Below are 26,693 nucleotides of genomic sequence, written 5' to 3'. Positions count from 1 at the left end.
AATTAATTAATTTATAAATAAATCAACTAAGTTACAGTTTAAGTCATCACACTGAAAAAAGGGATTATAAAAATAATATACAAATAAATAAATATAAATAATACAAATATAAATAAGTGGGTTTAAAAACCAATGTAAAAACAGTGAATAAGAACATATTTTAAACAGATATTTATGAATTTCTAAATAAACTAACTGGAATAATAAATTCTATTAAGAATAAGAATATTAATCAGGCATTTCAAAGAGTGATTTCCTCTCAACTTCATTTTGCGCTGTTGTTTCCTGCTGCTTTTTCTTTTCTATTTTTTATTATTATTTCTGTGACACTCGTGGTCCTCCATAAAAGCGAGTTTTTCCTTCTTCAATCAATTAATTAAAGAACGTAGAGGTTGTAAATTTTCTTGTGAAGTCAAGCTCATGTCAACACAGCATGTCGTCACATGACAGAGGCTGCAGTCATTATTAGGTGTTCATTAAACGTGTGCTGGATGATAAAACTTCCTGCCTGGTATGTTGACCCCTAGCTGTCGACTTCCTGTGGTGTACAAGCTCAAGAGAGTGTACATGTTCCCCATTAGGTTGCATCCAAACCTCCCTGAATCAACAGTACGAACAGATGAGAGGCGTCAGTAGCATCCCCCTGCCGACAGACGCCAAGTGTCTGTCACCCTCAGCTGGGGGACGTCATCCAATGAGGGGCAGACATCGACCTCTTACCCGCGACAATAGTTTTTTTCAGCCGACGGCTGACAGACGCGGCACGCTGAGGTGCTGAGTCATGGCACTAATTCATGCGTACATTTCTTTCCTTACAGTTTGTCACCCACTTGCCAGAGCCCCACCCTCCTGAGCCCATGCAGCCCCTGCAGCCCCTGCAGCCCCTTGCAGACCCTTCATCCCTGGAGGTAAGGCAAACAGGTCACGCACAGATAAAAGCAACATCATTTAGCCGGTTCAACACAAAACGAATAATTAGCTGATCCACATAATAGGTGTCATTTGTCGACAAAGCTTGATTATTCCACTGGGCCATAGAATGCCACAAAAACTCTTCAGCGATCAACAGTGTTGCACCATGTAACAAGTCCTTTCATTAGCATGTACATGGGCCCCAATGTCCCCAAAGATTACATAATACACTGAAGTATATAAACGCTACAGCGCCCATATATTTTTGTGTAGTATTCAGTCTTGTTTAAAAGTGTAAATATATATAATTGTGGTCTTCTTTTTTGTTAAAATTAGAGTAGCTCTCAGTAGAATGCGAACCTCCACCAAGGCACAACAGTCCCCTTCAATTCAATCAAGCTGCACCACTTTGACATTCAAAGTTCAGTCTTTGAAACAGTAGTTGACAAATATTCTCACCCCGAGATCTGTTTAGCGGCTGTTCTGCTGTCGTTTTAGGTTCAAGGTTTCTTTTTAGGTTTGGTTTTTATTTCATGTTTAAAATAAAAATATCTATATAAGCAAGCAAGTAAGAAAAAGGCACAGCAAACCAGTGAGTTTCAACAGCAACTGTTCAAAATACATAAATCATCTGTGAAAAGGAATAGGAATAATCATATCACATCATATATTTCAATCACAATCTGTATTTGTTTAAACAGACACAACTCAATGGCAACCAAGGATTAACTCATGTGCTTCTATGAAACCATGTTTCAGGTTCACATACACACTTTCACAGGTTGATGGTTGTGATAAATGAAAGCGGTCGGACTTATTATATCAGGCTGTCATAAGTTGGATCAGTATGAAATCAAAAACATGTTCTGCTGTTATCATATTTACGTCCATGTGTTCAAACCATGTTAAAATTTAGAGCAAGCCTAAGTATTATTTCCTGAGTGTCTTTTCCAATGACAGATAATTGTGTCGAAAGTGGGAAATAACTGTAGAGAAAAAAGGAAATACACCGTAAATCTGAGTAGTTTTTTTGTATATGAAGGTGCGTCTGTATCACCAGTGAAGACCGATCATTTATTAGTTGTCTCTAAGTCTATGTCGGTTGCCTGGCGACGGCGCTGGGTGCTGTGGAGGAAGGCAACACAGAGGCGGCTGCATCCAGCATGTCTCTGGATGTGTGAGCAGTGCGAGGCTGTCGCCGTGCAGTAATGAATCCCGTTTTTCTCCCTTTGACAAATGAGCAAATTTTTACTGGGAATAAACATCGCTGTCTTAACGAGACGCAGTTTTCACACGGCCTTTATCTCGTGCCACGGTACAGCAGGTCGCACGTTTCACCAGCCAGGAAACAAGCTTATCCTCTTGCATCAAATTCTGTCTTTGTATGCAAGTAAATTGCTTCACTGCATCAACGTTTGAGTTCTTGTCTTCAACCTGGAGCAGGATTCATTTTAAGTGCATGATATATTTTGTCATTTTATTGGTATGGCACCTTCACTGCATTATGTAGCAGCTTTGAAACAAATGCAAAATCCTGCAATAATGCAAAGTACAGACAAAAAACATGAGAAAGAGAGCAGTGAATCAAGCACTTGCAACGCTGCTGGTGGAACGTGATACTGGTGACCTCTAAAGTTAGAAGTGCCAGAGGGTAAGAAGACTCCATGTGATATTTCATATTTGAGGCCGAGCTTCCTTGAGGCACAAACAAGTCTCACTGGGGCGGGGTCAGGTAAAGATTTCTCATAGACCACAGCTACAAGACGATCTAGACTAAGGTGGATTTGTTCCGCTCTGGAAATCTGTGTGTTCTTGGAGAATCAAAATGTTTATTTGTGTATCTGAAAAAAAAAACAACGAGGTTTGTACAGCGATCATTTGATAAAATCGACACCAGTGAATGTTAAATAGAAGAATAAGGCTCATAATAAAAACTAAAACATACCAAATGTGAGAAGTTAAGGACTTTTACAGTCATTCCATTAACATTCAATTACATGATTATCAGAGCGAATAAACAGTTCTCCTCACACTGCAAACACGTCAACTATGACCTATAAACAGTAACTGGTAGAGAGCATAACGTGTTACTTTTGTTTTAAATTATTTTCTAAATATATCTGTGCCAATTCCAAAAGTGAGAGACTTGATCATAAGAATGTTCCCTTTGAAACTTATAAATAATGACCTCTGCATGAAATAACTGGATTTTATCAGATGTTTCCATAGCAACCAACCAGCTACACTTCTATCTATAATATGAAAAAAAGCCTTTTGACCCAGGCTGACCCAAACCCTAACCACTGTTTTAATAAACTTACTAAAAATAAATAAACTTATTATAGTTTGATGTATTTTAATATTTATTTACTTATTTATTAATTGTTGCTGTGATTTATTGTCAACAACTATCATTTTAATGGGCCACAACTTTTTTACCTAACATCCAGGGAGAGCTAAAACTGTCCCACCTGTGCCTGTGGTCTTTTAAAACCTTCCCTCATTTGATTATTTTATCCACTTAATTATTCATTTATTCTTCTAATGGTGGTATTTGAACAACTTAATTATAGTTTTAATGAGGGACTTTTTAAATGTATTTAACCCCCAATCTAAACCTAACCAGTGCAGAAGTGAAACTAGGTTGAAAAAACTAAACAAAAAGCCACAACCATAAAAATAGACTTGAAAAGAATGTGAATCCAAATAAATAAAATTAGATGTTCTTTAGATTTTGTTTTCTTTTAAAGATTCAGCGTTCACTGTAAACACTGCATAATGTTTTTTCATGTAAAATATGAAATTTAAACACATACATGCTGGGCATTCATCCACTGGAGGTGGTATATGCAGTGGAATGTACCACTGTTTAAAAGTTTGGCTAGAATCCTCCCTTGATCGCACTCCTCATGGTATAATCCAACAACATCTTACGCTGCTTTCAAGTGCCGTAGGAAATTGCCAATGCATCGTGTGAATAAAAGAGGAAAATGTGGAGCCAGTGTTTCTATGGCAATGGGTTTGACTATTTTTACACTTTGACCAAATAGTCAGACAGTTTACCCTCCATATTATAAGCTGTACTAAAAACATGTCCTATCCTAGTTTGCTCTCATTAAATATATATATAAATGTAAAAATTATATATACAAATTATATATATATAAATGTAAAAATGTTACCTTAATGTCTTAACTAGGCATAAAATATTCTAAAGAATCCTCGAAAAATTTGAAACAATTGAACAATAACCCATTGAAGAATATATTGTTAAGTTTAAATAGCGGATTTGACTCCAGCTGCTTCATAACGTCTCTAAATGTGCAGGTGCAGTTATGTGCCTTTATCTTATGCAAAGGTTTTACACACCAATACATGCAAATTAACACGAGTCCTCATCACATTATTAACAGATCATCATTCAACAGAGTTACTACTCATAAAATACAAATTTCCCTGTCAGACACACATCCATTGTTCTCTAGAAGGTGTGATCCATGTTATATGTTTTACTTGTTATTGTTTTAATTTTTTTTCATTTTCACTTCAACATTTTTATCGATTTCTCAGCGAATAGTTTATGGATCTTGATGAAAAAAACCTGTCATGTTTAGGGGATTGATATTTATGAGTGTGTGCAATTTGCAAAAGAATCTGGATCTAGTGAATTTAAATCTGGTTTCATAAGCTCTTTTCTGACATGACCTCCAGAGAATGTCCACACAATTGGAGAGCGGGAGTTTCTCTGCACAGACGCAACAGCAACAAATCCTCCTCCATTATTCAGGCGAGAGGTGGAGCAGCAGGCGGAGACAGGAAGTGACATATTAACTCCACTGCAGAGATCACGTGATTTTCTTGACAACACACACTCTTATCGCTACAAACGATATGGACATCTTTTTTCGGTGTCTTCTTCATGTTTGGCTCCACTTTTTCACAGACATATATTTCTTTGCTTTTTGTCTTTTTCATTTTTGTGCCCGTTTGCGTGTTAGACGCGTCATCAACCCCCCACTCGCTCGCTGTCAATCCAGTGGGGGATCCCAGGCTGTGTTCTCATGACCTCCTGCTGACTTTATACTAGGGGGCCAGGTGGAGAAAGTCCACAGATAAGGTTCTCACTCTGACATTTGCGCTCACACATGCACCTCCTCCAGAGAAAGTGCGGAGAATCTCCGGAGTTCAGTGCATGCCTGAAAGTAGCTATAGGCTCCTTCGGACATTCTCCGGAGTTTTTTCAAGGAGGTTGGCAGGAGAAAGTCCCGAGGCTCTCACTGGCATTTTCGTTTTCACATACAGCCCCTCCGGAGAATGTCAGGAGATTCTCCGGAGTTCAGTGCATGTCTGAAAGCAGCAATAAGGAGACTGTTGACGTATATGTTCTCCCTGATTCTAGTTTAGTTATGGGCTGTTCTTGGGTGGACAAAACAAGACATCAGAAGACGTCACCTTGGACATTTATGGTGGCAAATTCAAATAAAATCAACTGACTTTAACTAATAAAAATGGGCAGCGGCTGCAGCCTCAAACTTGGGTGGACTGTTTGCAGCAGCGTGAAGGCGGATGTAACCAGCAGCACCTGAACGCAGCAGCAGCGGCAGCTTCCTCACTCAGACGCACGCAGCCGGCGGAGGGTTTGTTTCCAAAGTGAAGGAGGCTCCTCAACAAACACGCCGACATGGAGGTGCTGCTGCGGGGAAAGGAGCACGACAGCCGCACGGGGGCCCGGAGGCTGTAACCGGGAGCCACTGGGAGCCACTGGGAGCCACCGGGAGCCACCGGGAGACGGTCGGTGCGAACACAAAAGGAACCGCCGGGAGGGAGAGACGATGGTGGGGAGAGCAGCGGCGGCAGCAGCGGGAAGAGGAGCGGGAGGAGGCGGAGGAGCAGACACGGGTTGTACGTCGACCCCAGCCGCGGGGTTCTGAACATTTCTCCAACTTCCAGACGACGTTATCCGAGGAAAAAAGCCTCCAGCATGTCGGACCCGAGCCACTGGTCCGCGGCGCCGAGCCACAACAAGTCCCACTTTGTCCCCGGGGCTCTGCTAAAGCGCTCAAAGAGGTAGTTATCAAGATGGGAGCCGGCCAGGTCGAGCTGGTTTCTAGGTTTCTCTGGGGTCACTTTCTCTTCAGCGACAGGGAACGTGTCCCAGCTGGTTTTTCATCTGATGCTTTTTAATGGGAGCTTTTCTTTATGTTACAACCAAAAAAACAAGCTAGCGTCACAGAACGCGGCTCCAGCCTTAATCCTGTGCTGGGGCAGTTTAAAGCAGGGGTTTGTGTTTATACCCTTTTTATATAGATGGTTTATACAGATCATCGAAAGCCTCCAATATCCTGAGCTCACAACAGTTGCTTTAAAAATTCATATTCTCGAATGAAATTTGTCTGCAGCAGGTTATGTGAAGCCAAAGCCAGTTTTACGGTTCATGCATGAAACCTCTGGATCTTCCCGTGCAAGTTATATAAATACACACTGACGGTCTTTTTTTTATGTGAGGATACTTTTCTAGTTGTACTGGTATGTAAACCCAGTTCACACACAGCTGGTCAAACATCATGGGAAGCCACCACTACACTCTACTGACGATATTCGCTCCAAAAATGTGATATTCTCAAATGAAATTACTCAAAAAAAAAAGCCAGATGCAATGTGTGCGGAAATTGTACTGGCGTGTTTAAAACCCAGACGTTTGTGTTTGTACACAGCTTTTATAACATCATTGAAAGCAACCACTAAGTTTTACTGACAATATTTACTCTAAAAGTTGCTATTCACAAAGGAAATGCGACAAATATCAGGTTTTCTTTGGTTATTTGAAGCCAAAGCCAGTTCTAGTTGGCACGTAAAAAACCAGTGGATCTTCCAATGCAAATTAAATAGATCCACACAGATGTCTTTTAATGGAGAGATACTTCTCTTTGTGTGTGGGTGTGTTAACCCATGAATTTGTTTTTATTTTCTAAAAAGGTATACTCGTAAATCAAATGATGCAAATATCAGACGCAACGTGCACTTTTCTTTGGCCAGTTTACAGTGGATCTTTCAATGCGACTGCTACTTCCCCTTTTGGTAATTGCAAGTTGGTTGTACTGGTGTGTGATGGAGGCTGGAGCTCTGCCATGTTGAAGATAATGACCTGCAGCTTTTAACTGCCTCATGCAGAGTTGACCCTGAGCTGGACTGCAGGCCTGGCTATTGTGGGTTATGGCTGCAAGAAACAGTTGCTGTTAATTGGAATTATTTGATATATTGTCAGGCTTTAAAATGTCTGAAAATAATGAAAAATACTCATCTCAGTTTCCTATAGAGCCGCTTTCATGTCTTCAAAAATGTGCATTTATCTCATCAACAGTCCAAAACAGCAAAATACTCAAATTTACTGTCATACAAAACGGAAAACAGCAGCAAAGGGTCACTTTCAAATGACTGGAAACAGCTGCAAATACTGATGGTTTAATCGTATCTCCCCTGATAAAGTTCTTGATTCATTTTAGGTTTATAAAATGTCAGGAAAGTGTTCATCACAATTCCTTATAGGCCTCAGGTGGCTTCTTCACGTTGCCCCAAAGATTTTTGAAGATATATTATTTTTTACCACCACTGTGAGCTGTTCACCCTGGTGTCACAGCCAAAGCTGCTCATTTGAATGTTAATGGGCAAAGTTTGCCCATTCTTTTCAAGACAGGATTATTTAGCACTCCCTTTACACACACACACACACACACACACACACACACACACACACACACACACACACACACACACACACACAATCCCAGAGTTGTGGACATCTGTGGCTCAAGCTGGGCCTGCTGTTGCTGTCCGTACACACACTCCCTCCAGCTTTGTGTGTGTGTTGACAGGAGGTTTCCTCTTTGTGTTTTTAACCATCATCGTCTTCTCTCTTCATCTGACATGGCCGCCGCGTTGGTGTGTCATGCATTTGCCTGCAGATTAGAGTTGTAGTTACGTAAACATTTCTCAACGCAGTGCCGCTCCGAAGGCGGAAATAATCTCATCCGTTAAATCTCAGTGGGAAGAGACGATGAGCTCTCAGTTCTTCTAGTTAAGAATCATAAGCCTCATGTGCACTCGACTGTAAAGAGCAGAAAGTGCTGTTGATAACGTCTTTCCTTTAGTGACAGAATGGTTTCTCTGGGTTGCTCCAGATGTGAATACGACAATGAGAGTCACAGATGTAACTATGGATTCTGGGTCTGCAGCAATTTGACACTGACTATGTTTAGATGGACACCTTTTTTTTTATTATTAACCCATTTAGCCAATAATCTGAATGAGGTACTGCCATGTAAACATCATTTTCTGATTACTTTCACTTGAATAAGTTCATACAGCTCACCCTACCAATGGAAAGCAGTATTATTATAATGTATTAACATGCCACATGTTCTCAAGTTCCAACACCTTACAATTTATTTGCCATATATAACAGTAAACTGAATGTCTTTGGGACTTTTGAACAGACAAACCCAACATTTGATCACCAGGTTTCTGAAAAGCTTAAAAAAACGAGACACTTAACATTCGTGTATCATTATTACAGAACACGATATGTGCTGCTGCCCTAGTCTGCCATTGTCTCATGTGTGGAGTTAAGGATCATCGTTACACACCCTTGTTGACCTGGTTCTTTTAAACAAGTATAATTTGCAGCCTTCAGCTGAAGACAAACTGGTTTGCTCTCTGAGTAAAATAATTATATTTTGAGGATCCAGTTTGCAGCTTAGCATATACTTTAAAAGCTAAGTTAACATTTAAATGTACTGAAATAAAACTTAATAATTTTTACTGACTTTCTCTTTTAGGCTTAATATATACACTCCAGTCTCCTTTTGTTAAATCTGGGATGGCTACCATGTTATGTGAAATAGCTGACTGCAAAATGATCGACAGCTGGTGCTGATTGAAAATAGGCTTTTCAGAAGCAATTTTAATGTGTCAGGAAATGCAAAAACGAAAGTTGAAATTGTAAATAGTGCAAAAGAAAACCCCCGGCAACATACATTTAAAATATCATGAAATTATAAAGGTACTTCCATTACAATTGGCAGAATACCAAATAGTATGATCCAGAAAACTAGACGTTGCTCTCTATTGTCACCACTCCCAGTTTGTGCCCAGCCAGTTTGCACACAACACAGATGTGTTATTGTGTTGTGACTCATTCAGACGGTTTCATTCAGCTACATTAGTCAGAGATTAATGGATGACAGTCTGTTACTTTAGAGGTCAAGTGTCTTCTTAATCTTTCCAGTGTTAACACTGCCACAAGTCCTGTTCTGTTCATCAAGCTGCTGCGCAACACAAACACACACTTGGACATACACACAACCTGAAGCACTGCATGAGTCGAACCTGTAATTGTAGGTGAGTAAACCCAGGGCCAAAATTATGATTCTCAGTTTACAGGGATTTATTGTTATTCTATTGTTCATATTAACAGTTTAGTGATGAAAGGAAACGTGAGAATAATCCGTTTTAGCTTTTTTATGCTAAGTAACAATTTGTTTGTTGTCATGATTTTTAAAATGGAAAAGATTAGCTTTAAGCAGTAACTTGCAGGAATCCTGATGATAAGAAATAAGACAACAGAAAGATGGTAATACACTGCCTCAGTTGTTCATTTGACGCACTTGAACTAATGTTGAGTACTGCAACTGAATGGACCCTATTCAAAGAAGTTAGGGAAAACAATAGCCGAATTGACAACACGCTTACGTCAGATGCATGCCCTTATACAAACCAATCTATGTCAAGTATAAGTAGATGCATCCAACGTAGGTGATGACGACTGGACGTACAATTTAAATAGGTCTTTAGTGCAATTTATCTATGAATTGCAATATGAAACAAAAATGAACTTGATCCAAAGTTTACAAAGTAACAGAGACATGAACTTTGGTTTAGATCATGGTTCAAACTTAGAAGTGTGAAAACGCCCTTAGTTGGTCATGATTTAACACTGTCAGAAAACCAGCTTATTTTCTAACTTCTGCTTCTTAATGGTCAAATTCCACTGTGGACAGTTGCAGCAGAATTAACTGGTCCACAGTCTCATGACAGTCACTCAGTATACAAAGCCCCAGAGAGACATTTTAAACCAAATGTTGATGAGAGATGCAGATGTGTGGTGTGTGTTTAGGCTTTCAGCCAATTTTTTTTCCTACTCTCTTTTTTCTGCTCCAGCTGTCGCAGCAGCAACAGGAAGAACCTCGGTGTCGGGACGCCATCGCCCACGCTGTCCCGGCCACTTTCTCCACTCTCTCTCCACACCGGTAAGAACCATTTATGTGTTTGGTTACCTTTTAATCCCAACACGTTCCAACAGGAGCACCATTGCAAAAAAACATTTGAGGAGAAAAGCATGTTAGTATTGGCATCGGCTCAACTTTACCTGCGTTATAGTGTCATCCAACAATTTATTGGCCTGGGGTATGAAAAACATTTCACTGTGTTTGATTGATGCAGTTGCTAGAGAAAACATTTGTGTTTTTCATGTAACGTGCTGCTAAAGCACCAGCTCCTTTCACGTTGTAGTTTGTAAACCTCCCTCCCATGCTCACTAATACAAGATCAAGCAAGTTGAAGACACCAGTCGTGAGCAGCACCACAACACAGTATGTGGTTGACTCTCACATTCAGACATGTATGGATGATCTGGAGGACACAGGAGACTGTTAAATATATGACAAACGGGGAATCAAAAGTCATCTGCATAACAGGATCCAGTGTTTTATCAACTCACTGAAGAACATTTTACATTGTCACTAATGGGAAAATATTTTAATGCTGCAAAAGGAAGATTTAGTTAATAACACGTAATTTTTCAACCAGACAAACACTTTTCACCTTGTCACTTTTTCCATCAAACACGACAATAAGAAGAATCATGATATGGAGCCTCCATATTTGTGTGTCTTAAAAATGATTAGCAGTTAACATATGGATGGGGGCAAGTCATTTGCAGAAAGTGTTTCTAAATGACCTCAAATCAGTTTTGACATCTCTGTTCTGCCAACAAATCCACATATATAAATGATTTCAATAAGCTGATACCAGCCGATAAATCAATATGGCTGATTTACCGTTGTAGTTCTACTGATCAGAATAGAAAATATAATGTTTTACCACCAACACTCTCAGCCAAGGTTCCTCTTCAGTAAAATATCATCACCCATCAGAACTCCTTCGTTCAAGTTGGGAACTTTATTCGTAGATGTTCAGAATTAAGATTTAAGACACACAAGTACAGAAATGTGTTAAGTTAACTGAAAGAGAGTAAATTGCTAAATTGGTGGCATCCTCCTGCTTTGTGAATCAACAATAACACGTACAATGTGAGCCTCTTAATGCCATGAGGCAGCTGCACTCTATGAAAAGAGTTTGGCTCTCCAGCAGTATGTGGACATGCTCCCTTTTGAACTCAATCAAACCGAGGATCATCTCATCACAGAGAGGCTATAAGGCTCTAATTGGGAGCTCCACCACGTGTGTAAACGGATCAGTGTACCCAGACCCCCTGACTCTGGTGAGACCAAACTGTGTGAAGCTTTCCCCGCAATGAAGAATATTCATAGAAAGGTGCTGTAGTATTTGGATAATGTAATACCAAGATGATATACTGGACCTTTCTGAGGTGCTGGTTAATGCTGCAGTGATTGAGTTTTCCTGCATAGAAATGATGTCATTCATTCTTCTGAAAATGTTCCATATGGAAATGCAACCATTTGGTCGCTGTTCTATTTTCAGGAGTTTAATATTACAGTCGTAAATAGTGCTGGGAGTAACTTTGTCTTTCCTCTTTAAGCTGCAAGCAGCCCGCTAGACAGCCCCCGAAATGTGTCGACCAGCGCCTGCCTCAACTTTCCATTTGCCAGAAGGTACGTCAACACTACACTTTAAAATCATTGCCCCTGGACGGATTCATTTGTTTTTGCCACAACTAATGGGTTAATTTGGTCAAAATAGGGTAAGGGTTAGTTTCAGGAACTACAATCTGTGTGGCTGTTGTTTACATTCCCTGGACCCTTTTTAATTTAACGGTACAAAAAGCCAAATGAACCCAAAAACAAAAAAGAAACACATTTAATGATCTGAGGGTTTACTGTGAGATTCGTTGTGTGAGCTGGGACAGAGGCAGACAGTCAGCAAGCTGTAGAGAAACAGCAGCGAGGTATCTAAGGCTGATTCAGCCTCGAGCATTCATGGAAGCACACGCACACACACACGCACCTCCCCCGCCAGGTCTCCTTACAGCCGACTCCTCCTCAGCAGGATGAGGCAGATAGGTAGATGGTACCCCCGAAACCTACTCCCACACCATTCAGCCTACAAGTGAGGCGGCACCTTCAAGACACCCAAGAACAGTCGTTAAAAACTCATGAGTGGTTCAGATGCTTGATCCTTAAACACAATGCAGACCAAACAGAAATATGACACCTACTCTTAGTAACTTTGGGCTAGCATCACGGTAGCTTACTCTCAAAATTAAAGTTAATATATTCTTTAAACTTTTATTCCTTCAATATTCAGGATTTGCATTTTCTAGTTCTAGTGTCATAAAACATCAATGTTTATGGTACTTTTAATTTCAGCGTCATTTGGCCAAACCATTAAATGTCCCTCGTCTAATGTAATAATGAATCAAGATCTAATTCTGCACACATAAACTATAACTTCATGACCATATATTATACAGGGGAAAGTGATGAAGCACCCATCCGCTGTTGTGCTGCAATAATGGACTCAAAGCTCAAACCTAATATAAACACACTAGAGGAAAGAACCACAATATGTCTCCTTTAATAAATAGTTGTTAATGTTAAATTGCAGCTTGAGCCTCTAACATTCCTTGTTATTTATTAACTTGTTCTTAATGAACCCTTTCTCATCTTTAACATCCCTCTATGAGCCTCCCAACTCAAACTATCACTGTAAATACATGTAATTTTGTAGAAGCATTCACTCAACCTGTAAGTTTCATTCATTGTGTTAAAATTTGAATGCAGACAACATGTCAGACAGAACAATAACACCAAAATCTTAGCTGCAAAAACGAATGCAACAAAATTATTTTGCTAGCTATGCCTTAAAGTGCAGATTTGTTTTTCTTATGTAAACGCTGGCCTCAAATTAATTTAGGTAGGTCGCCTCCACTAGTATCTGAACAGATGAAAACTGGCAAGGAAGGCAACATTGTCAGGACTAATCCCTCATCTGAATGCCAGGGGTCACAGGGTCACTTGTGCAAGATTCACAAAACTCACTAAAACCGGTTTCTCTTTCTCTCTGTTGCTGTCATGGTCTCAGTCACTTGGCTCGTGCTGACAGGTAGTTTCTTTCATATTCTTGCACCATTTGTTTTGTCTTTTCAAGTTTGTGTTTTTAATACTGCAATCCTGTATTTGCATTTATATTGGTTTTCAAAAAGAAAATTCTACTTATAAGAATCACTTGTGATTGATTTTCTGAAGGACCGCATAAAGCCTAATGCTCACGAGCTGCTATGAATATAATTACACACAGAACTCTTTTGTATATGATTAAGGGAGGAAAACAAGTCATTCATTTCACACTGTCGTAGTCACGGATCTCCTACGTCATCTGTTGTGTAAGGACTTTCACATGTGAAATGCTATCTAATGCCTACTTTGCCGAGGCTTATGTAACTCCCCTGTCCGTTTTTCTCAGAGCTGAGGGCCGGAGATGGTCTCTGGCATCCCTCCCCTCGTCTGGCTATGGAACCAATCCGCCGAGCTCCACTGTCTCGGTAAGTCCCCCCCAAAACACGACACTGCCCCCTCCTCACCCGTCGAGACGTGGCGGCCAGGAAATTCTAACACCTCACTCAGCCCAAATAGCACATTGGTTTATGCAGAGAGGGACAGCAAATGCCGAGACCGAGATGACAAACCACTAATTGTTTTCCTCTATCATCTGCTTGAATGAGTCATTCTCCCAAGTCTGTGGAACTGTGTGAGATGTAATACTCACAGTATGTGTGTATGCATGTTGATGAAGAGATGAAGTAGAGTCTGTGTGTGTGTGTGGTTGTTGGTACATTAAATACTTAAAGTGACATTTTATGAGAGTCTTGAACAAAGCATCACAACATCACGTTTGTCAGATTAACAATGTGCTGAGACTTTTTTCTTTTTTTTAAGAAGTTGGTCTTTACAAATATGTTTATATTTTACCAAATCATAACAGAAGTTATCTCAGGACACTTTTCATGTAAAGAAGGTCTACATGGCACTTACTTGTTGGTTAGTGGCTTGGTTGGTTGTTTGATAACTTGTTTGTGAGGTTGGTTGGTTGCTTGTTTGTGTGCGTGGTTGTTTGTTTGTTTGGTTGCTTTTTGGGGTTCCTCGGTTGGATGATGATAAAAAGAGGAGACAGGAGAGAGGCACTCAGTAAGGTTGGGTGATGTTACTAAATTGTGAGAATTTGGTGATGGCGTGTACAAGTTAACTTCGCTCTGATGCTGATCATCATTATAAAAAAAAAAAGCACCAGCCTTTAGCAATCGAGTGTAGAAAGCACAGCTGCAGTTTCTCGTTTCTACCTGGTGCTGCTGAGCGTAGCTGTCCGAGCTTAAAATAACCAACGGTTCATCGTATCAGCTGTAACTAATTAACTGTTGACAGGTCTAATTTAAAATAGGCTGTGTGCTCACTACATGCTGCCATCGAGTCATAGATAGTTTGTGAGTCAAGAACCACCACTCTGGAACTTCACTGTACAACGAATCTTCCTGCAGACCCAACAAATCCAACAGAGTGAGACATCATGTCACTGTCGGGGAGGTCATTCTCCAAAATTAGCTTGATTTTGTATTAAATAATTGAGCTCAAAGACTTTATATCTTTCACCCTTGGCCTTCAATTCATATTTGGAACAAGAAATCTCCTACAGCTGTGCTTTTTCAGTGTACCAGATACACACGTATTCCAATTAACATTTAAGTAAAATAAGTTAAGTATAGGATCTCCAGTAGACACCTGCATTCTTGGCTTAGTTGCTGTTATTCAAACTGGTGTCTGTGGCGGGCCGGGCCACTGACCAGCATTCTCGTTGGAAGGCGCAGGAAATTTGACTTCACGCAGCTTTTCACATCAATATGCTGTGCACATATTTTAAGAGGGGAAATGTCAAAGTGTACTAAGTAAGTAAGTAACATCCTTTTTTAGAATAAAACTGTAATTATAACAGTTTACAGAATGACCTAAGTCCACAGCGTTGAAATGAGCTGTGTGTGTGTGTTGGGGGTTGGGGATGTGTTGAGTCTGTGGTGAAAGTCTAACATGTGCAGCTATTATAAGGAAGTTTATTGGGCAGACCCAGAGGTCAGTGGGGACAATAGCACTCTTCAATGGCTCTCCCTGGCCTCTTTATACTGAGTCATTAAATGAGACTTCACAGATGCTGTCCCTCTGTCCCTCTGGCCGTACTATGTCCGGGACACATGGGCTGCAAAATTAAACAGCAACGTAAACAGTGTGAAAAAGAGCTAACTTACTGCCGCAGTACACATTGCAAAATAATTTCTCTATGTAAATGATGACGCCTCTGTGGGCTTTATTACTGTTAACATCATCACCTAAATAAACACTGATGATTAGCTGGAGAAGTGTTAAGTTCTCTTCAGTATTCTAGATTCCTACACCAGCTAAACACGTGTGCCGCAGTGAAATCCTCCACAGGTGTGTAACCAGTGGTTTGGACTCAAGATGGCTTCTATGCAGCTGTCGTCACAAACCAGAAAGTATATATGAAAATGTGAGTGTAAAATTCCCAACAGCCAAATGCTTGTTATATGGTGCTATGCTGTAATTATGTACAAAATGAAGGGTTTAGTTGTAGAGCTTCCTGATTTGAGAGGCATTGAAGCTAACTCACAGTAAAGGATCTGAACACAACTTCATTGCTTTTGCTCTTTGGTGACTTCTGACTGCCCGTTTTTTTTATTTCAGGGTTGTCTAACTTGTTTGAACAGGTTTGTTTTCTCGTTAACTGAGCAATGCTACTGAAAATTCACGACTGACAAGTAGCAATTATGTCTTTGCAAAAGGAAGTTGCCGGTGTTGGCTAGGTCTGTAATCTTGAGTTTGACCAACACAAAATGCTACCTTTTTAGCACCTTTTAAATCTTTGGCTTAACTTTGCCAAATTGTCCATTTTGGCGACAGAGCCTGGATTAGCTCTGCTGGTGTTTTGAACACGTGTCACACCAAAATGGGTCGTTCTGTTTTCTTTCTCTGCAAGGATGTTTGAGTCTTTGTGTATTAAAGCCTGTATGAATAAATGTTCTTTGAGCATAGATATCATTGTTTGTCTTATGTGCCACTGCTGCGACACCTTTGCAGCTGTGGCTCAAGAAGTCACAATTACACGAATCTGCATCGGGCTTTTAATTTGAGATGAAGGATGCAGGAGGTGGAGACACATGGCAATGCCTGGCCAAGGCGAGAGGGAGAGAAATAAGTAAAAAGAAAGAGGAGAGATGGAAATGTCTAACAATAAGTCAGACAAATGTTGTTAACTCTGCCATCGTGCAAACCAGGATAAATCCTAGTGGGCTTTCAAAAATCCATAATGTTTTTATCGACCCCATCAGTCTCTTCACCATCCCTCACCCTGTACCTCTCATTCAGAGGGTGCATATGATAGTGAGGTGCTTCCACCAGATATGATATAAATGTCCAAACATTGATTTGTGGTGTTTTTATTTCATACCTTTCAGAATTCACCTTGACATTTGGCCAATGTAGAAACAAATAAATGTTCTCGACTCATGAATCCATCTTTGTGTCTGCAGTCGTCCTCGTCCTCCCAGGAGCGTCTTCACCAGCTGCCGTACCAGCCGACACAAGATGAGCTGCACTTCCTTTTCAAACACTTCCGCAGCACGGACAGCATGACCGACGAGGATGGAAGGCCCTCGACTGTCATACGACCTCGGTCTCGGAGCCTCAGGTACCTGATCCTGAATTCACATTGAATCTCAATGTGTCTTATTGACAAATGGATTGTTTTCTTCTATAATGGTGCATATTAATTTTAGTAAAAATCTAAATCTTAATAATTTAAAATGTATTGTGACCTATTGAGTTGAAAGCTGAGATATTGATATCCACGATGATAACGTCATCTCATTTTTAAGGCTTTGCTAACATGGATTCAAGGCTCTCAACTTATTAACCTACTCTCACTCTCTACCCTTTGGCAGTTTTTCTTTTAAAAGTGAAGCGCATCATATTCACATAACCCTATCAGCTGTAAAACAAACATGACACTGAATTGCAGTGTCTTGTTTTTTCCCCGTAGATCCTCTGTGAGATTAGATTACACTTCTCTTCAACACTTACAATTTTCTCATCAAACCACACGTTTTACAACCCATTCTGACCGGACTCTAAAAATGTATCTGTTGTTTCTCAACCTAGTGAAATTAGTGTACAGATTAAATTCAGTAATCCTTCCTAAAGGATTAACTCCCTCTTCGTAAAAAAAAAAATAAAAAAAACATTTCAGAATTTGACAGCGAGTGCATTGCACTGTTCATGATGTCCTTGGTGACATAATGTACTGGTCGACTGTCTCATGTCAAGATGCCTGTACATCGATGCGTTTGGCGTCTGAAGCGCCTCTCATTAATTACACATGCCTGTTGGCTGGCAGGTGGAGCTCTGACTCCAGAGCTGTTTGGATTTGACAACTTTTGTCTGTTGGCTCTGCTCTGCACTGTTTGTGCGATGCCGAAGTGCTCTGTGTTCTGGCACCATGGTGTGCCGTGCGTAGGCGTGCTAGCTAACAGCGCCTCAGGGATCTAGCTGCTGAACTGTAGTCGAGGGTGGTGGTGGCAAAGGGCGGGGGGGGGGGGCGCTTGATGCAGAGAGCCACGGTGAGCTGCATCAGTGTGTGTTGGGCTGCAGCCATCCAGTCTAACAGAGGCATCTTTTCATGACAAAAAATGGCTTAGGGAGCCTGTTTTCATGCGATAGCTTTTCCCTCCATCTGTTCCCTTTGAAGCTTATATTTTTCTGTAAAAATACACTCATCTCTGTCGTCTAAATACTGCTGGTGTAGCAGTAAATGACTAATTGAGTGATGTTGGTGAATCACACATTTCGACCAGAAGAATCGTTCGCATTCTGCAGAGAAACATCAAAACATGACAGTGAAATCCATCCTGATCGCAGCTTTAGCAGCTGAAGAGCTACTGAAATCGAATGTTGGCTCACAATATTGCTTTTGGTGAGTTGAGATTAAAAGTGCAAGTATAGATGACCGATCTCAAAAAGATATCGACTTTCAGTCAAACCCAAACCACGAGTGGATCGTTGATGTGTGCATGTTCGGCTTGACTGAACTGAATCGATTGTTTGTCATTTCTTGATAACCATGACATAACCACTCTATCCCAACTTAATGGCTGAGAGGAGAGTTGGATTGAGTATTGATAACTGTCATAATACATTTGTTGACCAATTAGAAAATACTAAAAGCTTGTTTTGTTTCCGTTGCAGCCCCGGGCGATCAAATGTTTCTTTCGATAATGAGATCGTCATGATGAACCATGTTTACAAAGAACGTTTTCCAAAGGTACGTACTTCATATCTGTGAATTGGTATTTGCATTGAAGTCATTCTTGTTGATCAGTTGATCTTGTTGTGGCACTTAAATCAAACCAGTTTGGTTTGTTAATCCACCTGAAAGCCATAAATATAGTTGAATCGGGAGCATCTTGAAAAGTATTAATTTATTTTATAAGTTCATAACAGATTACAGAACGGTAAACATCTCAGCAGGTGGCAAAATAATCACTGGTTATAATCAACAACCATATGAATCCACCCACAGAAACATCATGGACATTTGGTTCTGCGAAGAGTGAAAATCCTTACTGCACCTTTAAATGCCTTTTTTGTACTTACCCCCCCTGCAGGCCACAGCCCAGATGGAGGAGCGTTTACTGGAGATCGTCACCCACTGTTCTCCAGACAGCTCTCTCCCGCTGGCTGACGGGGTGCTGGGCTTCATCCAGCACCAGTTGGTGGAGCTGGTCAGAGACTGCCTGGATAAGGCCCAGAAAGGCCTGGTTACCTCCCGCTACTTCGCTGAGCTGCAGGAGAATCTGGAGAAGCTGCTCCATGAGGTGGGCAGACAGCCAGATGGGTCAAAATGGTCTTTATAGTTCCAAAAAAAGTAGATATAGAATCACATTGTGCATCTTTAGCCACCATCTGCTAGTGAGCTTCAACTTGTCAATCTGATGAGATGAAGTTACAAAAGGGGATTGATTGATGGAGGCAGGCATGTGCAGTCAGCCATGTAACTCAATAACCGTCTGATAGCCGAAGGCACACTCGATGGGTCTTGTTGTGGAAAATGACAGTGAAGTTGAGAGGTACTTTTGTCGTAGGTCTCATCTGTGTTGTGATAAAATGTTAGTTTCTATAGCAACCTCCCCCTGTGGTCCTGTGCATGCTGTCAGACAGAAGGCACGGCCGACTCGCTGTACCTCCAGCTGAACTGATAAGTCTGTTCCCATACAGTGGAACAAATACTGTCACACATACACACTCACACTCACTTTGTGCACTAATGCCACTTTGTTAAGAAAATGAGTTTGAGTAATGAAGTGCATTCATGCATGAAATGGTCTAAATTACCTTCAGTTTGAACAAGCAGACATATTGCTTTTTCAGTGTGTCTTTCCTCTTGGGTGTTATAGTTTTTTTTTGCAAATGTAAAAGGTCTGCAAAGATAGAAATCTAAAGCCCATGGTGAAGGGAGCTGTGTCAAATCTCTACAGTTTGACCTTTACCTTCAGCTAGTTTGTCATAACGAGGAGAAATGTTACTTCTTGTTCTTCCCATAAACTGTGAACACAAAAATGAGATGAGTTTTAGGAGCACCCACCTAGTTTAATGGACAGATGGAAATCATATCTTACATTACATTAACTCATTTGGCAGATGCATTCATCAAAAGGAACGCACAACTGAAGGACAACACTGAGCTTCAGTACAGTAGGAGACCATTGAAGATAGTAATAAGTGCTAAATCTGCTCAATAGGACAAAGGGTCTGATATCGGGTAAAGAAATACACCACAACGTGCCAGTCATGGTGTTATTGTGCTAGGAAGAGTTGAGTCTGCAAGACGTTATTTAAATTAAAAGCTGTGTTCTAGTTCAGCGGTAGCATTCTTTGGAGGACTCAGTACGCGGCCCCTGAATAAGGACATACAGTAGCTGGAGAGGGACATCCCTGCTCTGATTGCATCTGGCAAATCATTGACACCATCGAGGAACTAAAAACAATCGCACACAAACAACGTAGATAAGAGCACTTAGAACATATTTAACACTGTTTTACACTTCAGTGTGACGCTCATATCCCCACTGAGCTGACACTAAGTGAGCATGTGAGGATTCTGTGTTTGTAAAAGTTCAATAGGACACACTTGTGACTGTCTGAAAGCCACATTGTAATATTCACAGTAGATCATGGTTCTGATGGGACCAGAGGGAAAGAAGATGACCCACATTAACTTGCACGAGTTGGGAATGACTCTGTGTTTAGAGATAGCTTGATAGATTATTTTTTTTGACGTACTTTTGAAGATTTGGTTATTGTTGACTGCGTCAGGCTTCCTGTTTCCCCCTGTACCGAGATGTTTTGCTAAGCTAAAATAACTGGCTGCTGGTTTTAGCCTGATGTAACACACAGACAACAGGATCAGTCTCGTCATGGTCCAGGCTCCACATGCAAATGACTTGGACAGAAATGTATAGTATACCATGCAGCCACTGTTACACACACTGTCGCTCCCGCCGTCTAGAAGAAAGACCACAGATGACTCATTCAGACTATTCACACCCACCCAGTGATTATTCTAATACTTCCTCCTGCTTTAACGTAATTAAGTCTCTGACGCAGTTCTTTTAGACAGCGTCTGTTTTCATATTTGTCTTAGTGAAATACCCATCTGCTTTGAACACACTGTATTCATATATTTGCATTTCCAATTTTAGTACTAAGCAGTGCTGCTACTGGAATATTTGTCCTATCTTTTTACTTTCTGTAGCACCTCTCACTCAAATCAAAGGTAATTCAAAGTGCTTTACAGGTGTTTGACACAACATTGGATATTTAAAATTATTTCAACATTTGGATGTAGAGACTACTGCATACAAAATAAACCAAAAATAGAAAAGACAACAATAAAAGAACGTTAAGAAAATAAATAAATATAATTTTACGAATTTTGCTTTAATGTACTTACATGCAACAACAAATTTTGAAATACCTGAAGGATATTCAAACTTTTACACAGCTGCAGTATCTATTTTTATTTTTCCCATTATTTACCTCCTATTTGCTTGTTCTTTTCTAATGTTAAAGTTTAGCCTCTCAGGTTGTTTTGTGATGATCTATTTGGTTGAGAGTACTGCCCTACTGCAAACAGTAAAACCTAGCTTTTTGTTTTACGCTCCCCTGCTGTTTTCCAGGCTTACGAGCGCTCTGAGAGCGAGGAGGTAACAGTCATCATCCAGATGGTGAGGAAGATCCTCATCATAATCTCCCGCCCAGCTCGCCTCCTTGAGTGTTTGGTAAGCCTGGCAAGAGAAAATCACGTTCTGATTGAAAATGAGATTACTTTGATTGAAATGGGTTGAAGTCAGTTGTAAAGTTGAGATTCTGACCTTTTAATATCTCATAGGAAATACATTCATGTTCATCACCAGAACATGAATCTGATGAGGGAGGAAAATATTATTAAACTTTCACTGTGCTTCCCTGTCAGTAGGGAAGTTTTCAATCAAAACTGTTGTCAGTGAAGTCTTTTTATTTCCTACAGTAAAAGCATATCTTTTTGATTTTAAATGTTATTGTATTGCTGTGGTTGAATAAGGCTGACCAGCAGATACTTCTGTAAATTAAGACAAAGAGAGCCACATGACCAGAAAGGCACTGAATATATTTTATCTTTCTGCCGTTTATGTTTTGACATAAACTTTAAATCATCAACTCTGATTTCAACAATTAAGACAATTATAGGTCATCCAGCTAATTGGATAAATGCTTGTTGAAAATCAAAAGTGACTAGAGTTGAAGGGCTGAGAGGGTGAACGTGTTTAAGACTACATTTGCCTTTGACTTCTACCACTGATACAGATGACACACTTGCCTTTGCTGTTACCTGCTTTGAGTTTCAGTCCATTGGGATATTGGCTTCAAATTAATGGGTCTTGGATGCTGTTGACAGGAGTTTGATCCAGAAGAGTTTTACCACTTACTCGAGGCAGCAGAGGGCCACGCTAAGGTCGGCCAGGGAATCAAGACGGACATCCCGCGGTACATCATCAGCCAGCTCGGTCTGACCAGGGACCCTTTAGAAGGTAAAGGACTCATGGAGTAAAGCTTATATGTGGCTCACATATCCAAAACTTTGAATAGGTCAACAACTCTTAGTGCAGCAGCGGTGGTGCAGCTTCAGGGTTCTGTGGACCGAGTCCTGCAGCAGGTCTTTACTCGCTGCGGCTCAATTACTGCAGGTCCCTTTTACAGTTTCAGAAAGAAAGCTACAACCAGCATCACCACAGGACAAGAAGACAGCCCATTACATACAGACATGTTTAGAAAAAGCTCTGTACTTTATTCCTCATGAAAATCCTATTTTGTATAATGAACATCAATTCATTTATTTGCCTATGTTTCTTTTTACCAAGCTGCTAATTTTAATACTTAGTTATTTAGATATTGATACAGAGAAAAACTGACTCCATGTTACAGTGTAAAAGCGAGAGGGGAAATTACAGAACACAAACATGATTGTTCTGGCACAGATTCTATATCACTCACTTTAATCATTTATAAACAGAAAAGAAAAAATCTTCATGAGTTATTGCTGTCACCACTGTGAAAGCTGTAAAGCTGAATCAAAAGGCATTCAACACACTCACAGCTTGTAATTAAACACTTGAATAGCAGTTTGTTAGTATTGCCATGGCAATGAGAAATCATAGATTGTTTGCTTGAGATAATTGTGAAAGTGCTGGTACGTGGCAGCTTGAATCAGCACGAAAGGAAAGTGATTTAACAGTGGAAACAAAGCCAAGTAGTTTTGTGTATTCTGTCACAGAACTGTGTATAAAACCTCATCTAAAACCTTTTATAATTTTCACTAGATCTGCATTCAGTTCACTTCATATTGGATTTGGTTTACGTTCTATAAAAGAATAATAAAAGCTGCAGCAGTTCAGACTCAGGAAACACGTCCTTCACTGGGAATGCAGCTTGAAATATTAAACTGTGTTTCTCTCTTATTTGTAGACATGGTGCAGCTTGAACAGTACGAGGCCAGTACTTCAGTGTCAGTGGAACCAGATGCTCATGTGGAGGTAATTTGTTCTAAAAACATTGTGCACATACACCACTGTATTCAAATGTGTAACTTGTCTTTAAAACAGTTTCTGAGCCACTTCTGACTGACACATCTGGAGTAAATGTATTTAGTATTTACACTACAAGTTTGCCAACATTACACTTAATGCAGCAGACTGCTGAACCGGCCCTGAATTTTGATTTTGGATTTTATTGTAATAATCTGAGTAATGTTTCTACTGTGTCTACTTGTGAACTGTCTTCTAAGCATCATGTTTGTGCTCTTCAGAATAAGGCTCCACAGACTCTGACACCCACACGAAGGAAACCTCTTGAAAGAGATTTTGAGACGATCAAACTCATCAGTAACGGAGCTTATGGGTAAGAAGAGCACTCCATTGTTTTAGCTTCCGTAGCACTGTTTCCAAAAGATGTATTACCTCAGCCAAGGAGGTTATGTTGTCACCTGCGTTTGTTTGGGAAAAGGATAACGCAAAAATGACTCAACGGTTTTCTATAAACTTTTGTGTAGGTGTGGGGTATGACCCACAGACGAACCCTATTATTTGGGTGTGGATTCAGGATTGTTTTTTTCCACTGTCTTTAACACTGTGAGAGGGCGTTTTCCAACGTTTTCATTGACTTCTCTGAGAATAATTCATGGGTCTTGATTAAACAAAACAGGCATGTTTAGGGGACTGATATTTATGAGTGTGTGCAATGTGATATAGAACCAAATACAAATCCACATCTAGTGAATTTGAATGGGGTTTTATCCTTTAATAATAATGGGTGTAATGTTGTATTTTGATAGGGCTGTGTTTCTGGTCCGCCACAAGGAGACCCGCCAACGATTTGCCATGAAGAAGATAAATCGTCAGAACCTGGTCCTTAGGAACCAGATCCAACAGGCTTTCGTGGAGAGGGACATCCTGACCTTTGCTGAAAACCCCTTTGTCGTCTCCATGTTCTGCTCCTTTGAGACACGACGCCACCTCTGCATGGTCATGGAGTATGTAGAAGGTAACGTCAAAAGAGGCTGTTGAGTTTTCCATTCAAACCATTTAGTTAATTCTAAAGAAGAGTGCTTTACTTTGAGTGCTTTCTTTTGGAAAATAAAAGAGTGTAGCCCCTGTGGTTTTAAGGTTTTCTGCTTTTCTCCTTAAAGGTGGAGATTGTGCCAACTTACTGAAGAACATGGGTCCGCTGCCTGTGGAAATGACAAGGATGTACTTTGCTGAAACAGTCCTGGCTCTGGAGTACCTTCACAACTACGGCATCGTGCATCGGGATCTCAAACCTGACAAGTGAGAACACAGAACTGCCACATCACTCCTGTTTGAGATGTTTACATGTACTTGCATAGCTCTAACTAAACATTATTAAATTATTAAATAGACATTTGATCGAAAATGTCCAAAGTTCAGTTCATGTCTGAAAGCAGTTATACAGAGTCCATTTTTTTCTACCCCTCCTTCTTTTCTGTTTCAATCTGGCTGCTTTGGTGTTCTTGCAAAATTATGGATCATTCACAAGTTAAATGCAAATGCACTGCCTATGTTTATGATTGACTTCATTTTTTTCTTTTTACACGCACCAGCCTATTAATTACATCCATGGGCCACATCAAGCTAACAGACTTCGGCTTGTCTAAAATTGGCCTCATGAACATGACCACCAACCTGTACGAGGGTCACATGGAGAAGGACACAAGAGAGTTTGAAGACAAACAGGTGAGACAGTTTTTTAAAAAAAAAGACAAAACCTCTTCATTCATGTAAAAAAAAAATGAATTTGCAGAAGCAGTTGTTTCTTTCTCTCACCTGTGTTGATTTTTTTTTTTTTTTTACAGGTTTGTGGCACTCCAGAGTACATCGCCCCGGAGGTGATCCTCAGACAGGGCTACGGGAAGCCTGTGGACTGGTGGGCGATGGGGGTCATCCTCTATGAATTCCTGGTCGGCTGTGTCCCGTTCTTTGGAGACACGCCCGAGGAACTTTTTGGTCAGGTTGTCAGTGGTGAGTGATGAATTGACAGGCGTTAAAATGAATAAATGTACCAGGGTTACTAGACATGTGATGACAAACGTAGAAAATAGAAGCTGAGATTTACGTTTTTCATAATAAAATGTTCCCATTATCACAGAATGTACTTGATAGTACAGTGTTAGCTAATGTAATTTATTTGTTTTATTTATTACTTAAAATGTTTAAAATAAAGCCATATATATTAAAAAGAAATGTGTCATTGCCAGTTAGATTCTGTATAGATTTCCAAACATGCTGCAAACAGTACGATTAGACCTTTACATAAACAGAAGCTGTTTTATTGTTATTTACTGCTCCTTAGTTTTTGCTCCTCTGACGTACTTATATTTGTGTGATTTGCAGATGACATCATTTGGCCTGATGGAGAAGATGCTTTACCCTCTGAGGCCCAGGACCTGATTACCCGCCTGCTGAGGCAGAGTCCCTTAGACCGACTGGGAACAGGTACTGCTGAGGGCTTTTCATCCAAAAATCTAAATCCAATGCAAGATTTATGTAGCTGGAGGGAAGATAAAATAGCGACTCCCTCCTCAACACATTTAGACCTATATTAAACTCTATATAGTACTTAGAGAAAAGCACAATTTAGGAATGATAGGAATAAGAAACACATGCTGTATGAGAGGGCATTTTACACAATGTTTATCACTGATCATGATCCAGTGTTCAACTGACAGTGAAAACTGTGTTTGCAGTTGGAGCGTCAGAAGTCAAGCAGCACCTCTTCTTCCTGGGCCTGGACTGGAATGGTCTCCTGCGGCAGAAAGCTGAATTCATCCCTCAGCTGGAAGCAGAGGACGACACCAGTTACTTCGACAGTAGGTTACAGTTGAGATGATATATAATGTCTTCCAATTAATACTACAACCTGACTACAGGCTTAATGAGTGTTTTCTCATGCAAATAAAACATATGCAGCGCCAGTGTGCAGCATTTTGCGGTGGCTGATTGACAACATTAACACACAATGAATCATAAATAAAACCACTAAAGACTCTATTTGTAAAAGATTTCGAGCCTCATTTTCTGTATCTGTCTTCAGCTCGATCAGAACGCTACCATCACTTGGCGTCTGATGAGGATGAGGAAACCAATGACGAAGAGTCTTCCTTGGAAATCAGACAGTTTTCTTCATGGTCGCATCGCTTCAGCAAGGTAAGGACTGGTAGAAGATAAAGAAACTTGCAGGGTTATTTCTATGCATATTTACAATGTTTACTCAAGGCATCTTTGAAAGGTAAGAAATTACCAATGTTAATTTAGTGCTAACAAAGTAGACCTCCAATATCCTGACGCCATAAAAATCATC

The 26,693-nt window shown here is 40.3% G+C and overlaps 1 protein-coding gene across 4 annotated transcripts in view; it reads left to right on the top strand.

The window, feature by feature from the left end:
* The window catches only part of mast3b (microtubule associated serine/threonine kinase 3b), a 36,122-nt gene that overhangs the window by 2,502 nt on the left and 6,927 nt on the right, over positions 1 to 26,693 (top strand). The window contains exons 2-20 of one of the 4 annotated variants that reach the window (XM_035177507.2): positions 819 to 908; positions 10,129 to 10,217; positions 11,750 to 11,822; positions 13,252 to 13,272; positions 13,633 to 13,711; positions 16,760 to 16,917; positions 18,471 to 18,546; positions 18,890 to 19,099; positions 21,461 to 21,562; positions 22,219 to 22,351; positions 23,286 to 23,353; positions 23,626 to 23,717; positions 24,151 to 24,359; positions 24,505 to 24,643; positions 24,937 to 25,069; positions 25,189 to 25,354; positions 25,727 to 25,828; positions 26,080 to 26,202; positions 26,427 to 26,539. In XM_035177507.2, coding sequence (XP_035033398.1) covers positions 819 to 908; positions 10,129 to 10,217; positions 11,750 to 11,822; positions 13,252 to 13,272; positions 13,633 to 13,711; positions 16,760 to 16,917; positions 18,471 to 18,546; positions 18,890 to 19,099; positions 21,461 to 21,562; positions 22,219 to 22,351; positions 23,286 to 23,353; positions 23,626 to 23,717; positions 24,151 to 24,359; positions 24,505 to 24,643; positions 24,937 to 25,069; positions 25,189 to 25,354; positions 25,727 to 25,828; positions 26,080 to 26,202; positions 26,427 to 26,539 — 2,176 coding nt within the window. Of the gene's footprint in view, positions 1 to 818; positions 909 to 5,751; positions 5,980 to 10,128; positions 10,218 to 11,749; positions 11,823 to 13,251; positions 13,273 to 13,632; positions 13,712 to 16,759; positions 16,918 to 18,470; positions 18,547 to 18,889; positions 19,100 to 21,460; positions 21,563 to 22,218; positions 22,352 to 23,285; positions 23,354 to 23,625; positions 23,718 to 24,150; positions 24,360 to 24,504; positions 24,644 to 24,936; positions 25,070 to 25,188; positions 25,355 to 25,726; positions 25,829 to 26,079; positions 26,203 to 26,426; positions 26,540 to 26,693 lie in introns of those variants that run through there. The other 3 variants (XM_047343238.1, XM_035177508.2, XM_035177509.2) reach the window with 3 other exon arrangements.

This window comes from Hippoglossus stenolepis, chromosome 14 (genome assembly GCF_022539355.2).
Source record: "Hippoglossus stenolepis isolate QCI-W04-F060 chromosome 14, HSTE1.2, whole genome shotgun sequence".
NCBI classification, from domain to species: Eukaryota; Metazoa; Chordata; class Actinopteri; order Pleuronectiformes; family Pleuronectidae; genus Hippoglossus; species Hippoglossus stenolepis.
This window is presented reverse-complemented; position numbering and strand designations above follow the sequence as displayed.